This window comes from Lepidochelys olivacea (genome assembly GCF_965140295.1).
Source record: "Lepidochelys olivacea isolate rLepOli2 genome assembly, chromosome: 2".
NCBI classification, from domain to species: Eukaryota; Metazoa; Chordata; order Testudines; family Cheloniidae; genus Lepidochelys; species Lepidochelys olivacea.
In genome coordinates, this window is record NC_140412.1 from 25403121 (window position 1) to 25410424 (window position 7304).

The window sequence follows — 7304 nt, forward strand, 5'->3', positions numbered from 1 at the left end:
CCGTAATAATTTTTGTTGCCTTCCGCTGGACTCTGCCAATTTGTCCATATCCTTTCAGTAGTGCGGGACCCAAAACTGTATGCAGTACTCCAGATGTGGCCCCAACGGTGCCAGATAGAGGGGAATAATTACTGTCCTCAGTCTGCTGGCAACGTTCCTACTAATGCAGCCCAATATGCCGTTAGTCTTCTTGGTAACAAGGGCAAACTGCTGACTCATATCCAGCTTCTCGTCCACCATAATCCCCAGGTCCTTTTCAGCAGAACTGCCGCTTAGCCAGTTGGTCCCCAGCCTGTGGCAGTACATGGGATTCTTCCGTCCTAAATGCAGGACTCTGCACTTGTCCTTGTTGAACCTCATCAGATTTCTTTTGGCCCAATCCTCCAATTTGTCTAGGTCACTTTGGAACCTGTCCCTACCCTCCAGCATATACACCTCTTCCCCCCCACCCCAGTTTAGTGTCATCCGTGAACTTGCTGAGAGTGCAATCCATCCCACCATCCAGATCATTAATGAAGATGTTGAACAAAACCGGACCCAGGACCGACCCCTGGGGCCCTCTACTTGATACCGGCTGCCAACTAGACTTCGAGCCATTGATCACTACCCGTTGAGCCCAACGATCTAGACCGCTTTCTATCCACCTTATAGTCCATTCAGTCAATCCATACTTTTTTAACTTTCTGGCAAGAATACTGTAGGAGACCAAATCAAAAGCTTTGCTAAAGTCAAGGTATATCTTGTCCACTGGTTTCCCCTCATCCACAGAGCCATGTTGTGTTTATGTTGTCTTGGTGCACAAAGCCAGAGCTCCTGGTCCAGCTACAAGTAGGAGTAAACTTTCCAAGTCTACCCACAATACGCCTGGAACACTGTTCCTCCTGTTATCCATCAAGCACCTTTTCTCTTCTCCTTCAATTCCTTCCTTGAAACCCCAAATCTCTGAGCAGTCTTCTCCCTATCACTAATTCCCGTGTTCTCTCTCTTGAACTTATTGCTTTATTTTTAGACTGTAAACTTTTTGGGATGGGAATGTGTCTTATCAATATTTAAATGCTGTGCGCTTTTTGGAGTAGGTATAAACTTACGATGCTGAGTTTATTTTATATATCTTCACATACGCCTTTAAAGTATAAATTCATCAGCCTTGATATCTGCTGTGCACCATTCACTCCCTATGCTTACAGTGCTGTGTATATTTACAGTTGTGTGCATGCACAACATTATGTAAATTATGACTATTTGCCATCTTTACGTGGCCAAAAAACACTTGATAAACTAGAGAAAAATGTAATTGGACAAAATGGCGCTGATCCTGAGATCACCATATCGGCTCTGTTCTTGCACCATGGTATTCCATCTGATTCAAATGAGTGTCTGGCTGTGTCTAACCTCCACGTCTGTAGGGATGGGTGAACTGTGTGGGGTAAAAGAACTATCCTTAACCTCCACAAAACTTTTTTCTGAGATTTAAAAAATAGCGCTTTTTTTCATTGCTCGTTCCTTTTTTCACATCTCTGTGTTCCTGGGTTCTAGATGGGACTTGCAAAAATGTAATGAATTAAATCTCACAGCAGCCATGTATAATACAGTAGTAGAATTTCCATTTCACCAATGGAGAAACTGAGAGGCAGACACAGGCGCTGACTTTCCAAAGTGCCAGGGGATGCTTGACCCCTGGCTCTGTCCCAGGCCCTGCCCCCACTCCACCCCGTCCCCCAAGGCCCTAAATCTTGATTTGTCTTGCAGACTTCTTGTTTTGGCTAGTTTCCTATTGGCATATAGAGCTAAAGGTGATATAGTTTTGTCTCTGAGAAATATAGCCGATCAAAACAGACTGGCACTGGGTCACAGAGATGTACTTTAGATCACACTCTAACTTATTATTGAGTGCTTTACTCCCACGCTGTGCAAACAATCACTTCCCTCACTTACTGGCTCTCACAGAGTGACCCACAAACCTCACCTATTGCATCTGTGATATTTTTTTTTTTTTGGTCACGTCTAACTCTGTTTCCTGGGGAGAGTAGACATTAGTTTTTAATGGCATAGGTTTGTTTTTACTTGGGGACTTTGTCAAGTTAATGAGGAAGAGATTAGTCTCAGGACCAAAACCAGAAGCTAAAAACTTGTGTAGAACTTGGTCTTGGGCAAGTTGGGCTAGTCACGTGCAAGGATGATGCTGCTGAATGGCTGTCACTATTCTTCTTACAGTGAGGATCTATGGAAGATTAAAATAGTAGTGAGGCATTGTGATTAGATGAGGCAAGGACATGCTGGTCAGGTCAGAATGAGGCTGTGGCTAAAGTTTGAGATAAAGGTTCAAAGCCTAACCAGGGCTAGAACTCGTTTACATAATATTATGCCAAAGTTGCAAGCTGCTTTTTGTGAGATTTTGATACAAAATGGCAGAAATATTGAGTGAGCAACAGATTTTCCAATAGCACCATCATTTGGTCCCACCAGGAGATCTACAACTATTCTTGCAAGACTCCTGATGTATTGGGCCATTCTCAGGTAACTTCAACTCTTTTTGAAGTTTGGCAACGTTTGAATCCAAATCCTAAAATTAAGACCTGACCCAAAACTATACCTCCATGCATTCTTTATTTACCATGAATTGACTTTGAATGGAAGAGCATGTGAAGATCATGTGTCTGATTGGAGCTAACTAATTAGGAAAGGTAACTTTCAAAGGTAGGACAGATTCTGCGCTAAAACTAAATCCAGTTGTTTTCATTTCAGAGCTCAGAGGACGAATCCAAGTGGGTTGAAGACCTCCTGAAGATGCACACCGCACGAGTGCGTGACATTGAACAAATTACGAGCTTGGACTTCTTCCGAAAGACCAGCCGAAGCTACACAGAAATTCTCTCCCTAAAGACATACCTGCATACATTTGAAAGCGAAATTTAACTTTCTGATTTTACTCAGTGCATCCTTCTATCAACTGGTGTATATTTTTATATTGTTTTTATATTTATTAATTTGAAACCAGGACATTAAAAATATTAGTATTTTAATCCTGTATCAAATCTTAAATATTAAGCCCTTGTGTCGGTTGTTTTGTTTCTCTAATGTTTAATGTAGGTATGGGGTTTTTAGGGTGCTTGTAATACTGCAGCTTGCATTCTTAGTCACAGTGTTTAAGTGGTGCTGTAGAATCGATACTTGCATTGAGGAAATATTAATTTTCCAGTGCTCCTTTGCCACGTTTGTAGTCCTGTACTGTATATCAAAATACTGAACATGTAAAATTACATTAATTTACTATTAACTATGTGACAGAAGTATTTAAACCCTTTAGACAAAAAGAATCTTAAATATAATAAACCACACATTCAGTTTTTTAATGTCTGTCTTTGCTTTCCTTTCAGAGGATATTTGAGTCACTGGAAGCTGAATGCTTTAGGCTTTCTTACTGACAGAGCTTGAGCCAATTTGTCATGCTTGCAAGTGTGGTTCTGCTGTCTGAAGTTACTATGAATCTAGGGCCCCTTTCTGATTCTAAGGGCATGTTTACACTTACCTCCAGAGCAATCGATCCAGCGGGGGTCGATTTATTGTGTCTTTACTGCCGAGCGCTCTCCCATTGACTCCAGTAATCCACTGGAGCAAGAAGAATAGGTGGAGTCGACGGGGGAGCATCAGCAGTCAACCTACCGCTGTGAAGACTCCATGGTAAGTAGATCTAAGTACGTCGACTTCAGCTACATGAATAACGTAGCTGAAGTTGCGTAATTTAAACCCCACCCCTGTCCCCTGCCAGTGTAGACCAGGCCTACGTGCATAGGACAGAATATGTAGTAGGCCAGGCAATCGATACTGGCCAGTAAGCATTTCTGACTCCGTGGCTAGAGCGTTCCTGGTACCACACCTCGGCAAGTGGAATAACGTTTGATGCGCCCCCGCTTGAGTGCCACGGTGCCAGTGTGGACGTCCTGGTCTGTTAGTGTGCTCTGATTGGCCTCCAGAAGTGTCCGACAATGCTTGTTCTAGCCACTCTGGTCATCACTTTGAACTCTACTGCCCTGCCCTCAGGTGACCAACTGTCAGACCCGCCCTTTAAATTCTCTGGGAATTTTGAAAATCCCCTTTCTGTTTGCTCAGCCAGGCGTGGAATGCTCTCAGTGAATCTTTCCAGGTGACCATGCCTCCACGTGCCAGGTGATCCCTAGTATGGAGCAATGGCAAGGTGCTGGACCTCATCAGTGTTTGGGGGGAGGAATCTGTCCAGTCCCAGCTGCATTCCAGCTGCAGGAATTACGATATCTTCTGGCAGATCTCAAGGGCCATGCTGGAAAGGGGCCATGACCAGGATGCTCTGCAGTGCAGGGTTAAAGTGAAGGAGCTGCAGAATGCCTACCGCAAAGCCTGAGAGGCAAACAGCTGCTCCGGTGCTGCCCCCGCTACCTGCCATTTTTACAAAGAGCTGGATGGGATACTTGGGGGCAACCCCACCTCCACTCCAAGTACCACCATGGACACTTCAGAGCCCAGCTCAACAAGGCAGAAGGAGGAGCAGCAGCAGCAAAGCGGGAGCGAGGGTGCTCCGGCAGAGGAAGACACCCCGGAATCCCTAGATGCATGCAGCCAGGAGCTGTTCTCAAGCCAGGAGGAAGGTAGCCAGTCGTGGTGGCCGGTGCTTGGGGAAGGACAAACACCAGAGGAGGTTCCCGGTAAGGGGCTTTTATTTTGGGAAGAAAGTTATTTGGTGCTGGCTCTTGGGCCGAGGAGGGTTGGGGCTGCATGCATGCCTAGATGCGGAATAGGGTGTTGATGTGCGCTCTCACATCGTGGTAATTGGCCTCAGTGATCTCTTCAAAGGCCTCATCCAGAACTTGGGCAATGCGCTTGCGTAGGCTTTTCGGGAGAGCCACTTTTGTCCTCATCCCAGTAAGGCGAACTTGTCCGCGCCACTGTGCCGTGAGGGGCGGGGGGACCATTGCTGCACACAGGCAAGCTGCATATGGACCAGGGCAGAAGCCGCATTGCAGTAGAAGACCCTCCTTTGCTTCCCTGGTCACCCTCAGCAGTGAGATAATTTCTAGGACGAACTCTTGTGGAATATGTGGGGACAGTGTTCAGTATGGGGCCCCCTCCTGCTGTTGGCTCTCCCCAAGGCACAGAAACCCAGAGGACAGTACAGCCGTGAAACAATCAGTCACGCTTGACCCTGTGCTGACTCACCATTTGGGGCTCCCGTGGATTATGTGCGCTCGCTTTGGGACGGGCAAATTATGCTATTGTGTAGACTGTGCTCTCCCTTGATTATGGCGGAGTCATTGCTCTGTCTGGTGTGAACAATGCTGCCGCTGTTAAGTGTTGTATTTTGCCTTTACAGATGCAACCTTGAGATCTCAGCCGTTTGGGTTATCAACGGCCAAGAGGCTGCAAAGAATCAGGGAGAGGCCACGTAAAAGCAAAGCGGACGTGCTGCATGAAGTAATGGAGCATTCAGCTAATGAAAATCAAAAAGTGCAGGAGTGGCAGGACAGCGAAAGGAGGATCCGTCAGCGGAATGAGGAGCGCCGGCACAAAAGCGCGGTGCTCCGGCAGCAAAGCACGGATCGGCTGATAAGAATCATGGAGCACCAAGCGGACTCAATCCAGGCGCTCGTAGCCATGCAGGCAGAGCACTACCATGCCCGCCCCCTGCTGCAGCCCTTGTCCCAAAACTCTTTCCCTTGTGCCCCCATGTCACCTCCAACCCACTTTCCCCAACATCCGGGTTCTTACCGCCACCAGCTGCCTCCAACACCTGTAGCTTCACCACCCAGCCCTGAAAACTACAACCCTTACCCACTGCACTCAACCCCCATCGCCATGCAGTATAGCCATCCTGAAGTGCAGCACTCATTGCACTGCACTCCAGACAGGACATACGCAAATCTGTGATTGTACTGTTCCCCACCCCATCCCCTTGCCCTTTGTGTTTCCCAAGCAATTGTGTTGTTTCTTTTCAATAAATTTATTTATTGGCTTTGAAAACATTCTTTATTATAGCATAACCGTAGCCCAGGAAAGCAACAGGCCCTGCAAGTCCGTGTATCATACGTAGCGAACAGAGATTCCTACCACACTTCACTCCCGTGCAGGGCACCACACCAGACATTACTGTTGGCTTTCAGCTTCAAATTGCTCCCTCAAGGCATCCCTCTAATAGCCCTGGTCTCTGGCTGTTCAAATTCAACCTCCAGGTGTTGAACTTCTGAGTTCCATGCCTGAGTGAATTTTTCACCCTTCCCTTCACAAATGTTATGGAGGGTACAGCACACGGATATAACTGTGGGGATGCTGTTATCAGCCAGGTCCAGCTTCCCATACAGAGAGTGCCAGCAACCCTTTGAACGTCCAAAAGTGCACTCCACAGTCATTCTGCACCGGCTCAGCCTGTTGTTGAACTGCTCCTTGCTGCTGTCAAGGCTCCCTGTGTAGGGTTTCATGAACCACGGCACCAGAGGGTAAGCGGGGTTTCCAAGGATCACAATGGGCATTTCAACTTCCCCTACGGTGGTGATCTGGTCTGGGGAAAAAAGTCCCGACTTGCAGCTTTCTGAACAGGCCAGCGTTCCGAAAGATGCATGTGTCATGTACCTTTCTGGCCCAGCCTGCGTTAATGTCAATGAAACACCCACGGTGATCCACAAGCACCTGGTGAACCATAGAGAAATACCTCTTCCAGTTAACATACTTGGAGGCTAGGTGGGCTGGTGCCAGAATTGGAATATGTGTGCCATCTATCGCCCCTCTGCAGTTAGGGAATCCCATTTGTGCAAAGCCATCCACAATGTCATGCACGTTATCCGGAGTCACAATTCTTCTGAGCGGGATGCTATTAATGGCCCTGCAAACTTGCATCAGCATGATTCCAACGGTCCACTTCCCCACTCCAAACTGGTTAGCGACCAATCAGTAGCTGTCTGGAGTTGCCAGCTTCCAGATTGCAATAGCCACCCACTTCTCCACCCTCAGGGCAGCTCTTAATCTCGTGTCCTTGCACCACAGGTTGGGGGCGAGCTCCTCACACAGTCCCATGAAAGTGGCTTTTCTCATCCGAAAGTTCTGCAGCCACTGCTAGTCATCCCAGACTTGCATGACGCTGTGATCCCACCACTCAGTGCTTGTTTCCCGAGCCCAGAAGTGGCTTTCCACGGTGGTGAGCATGTCCGTGTACGCCACGAGCAAACTCATGTTGTTTGCGTTACTCGAGTCCATATCATCGTCTGAGTCCTCACTGTCACTTTGGATCTTAAGGAATAACTTGACTGCCAAACGTGATGCGCTGGCGAGACTCGTCAGCA

The 7304-nt window shown here is 47.3% G+C and overlaps 2 protein-coding genes across 5 annotated transcripts in view; both read left to right on the forward strand.

Annotated features, from left to right (window-relative positions):
• ENPP2 (ectonucleotide pyrophosphatase/phosphodiesterase 2) overlaps positions 1-3353 on the forward strand; it is a 107225-nt gene extending 103872 nt beyond the window's left edge. For all 4 annotated transcript variants that reach the window (XM_084618825.1, XM_084618823.1, XM_084618826.1 and 1 more), the window contains one exon: positions 2746-3353. In XM_084618825.1, the coding sequence (XP_084474951.1) occupies positions 2746-2916 (171 nt within the window). In that variant the 3' untranslated portion in view covers positions 2917-3353. The remainder of the gene's footprint in view (positions 1-2745) is intronic.
• Positions 3354-3404: 51 nt separating this feature from the next.
• LOC311515614 (uncharacterized protein) lies at positions 3405-5937 on the forward strand. The gene is made up of 3 exons (XM_084618827.1): positions 3405-3681; positions 4283-4679; positions 5345-5937. The coding sequence occupies exons 2-3, from the start codon at positions 4481-4483 to the stop codon at positions 5896-5898; spliced, it is 753 nt and encodes a 250-aa protein (XP_084474953.1). The 5' UTR covers positions 3405-3681; positions 4283-4480; the 3' UTR covers positions 5899-5937.
• Positions 5938-7304: the final 1367 nt, after the last annotated feature.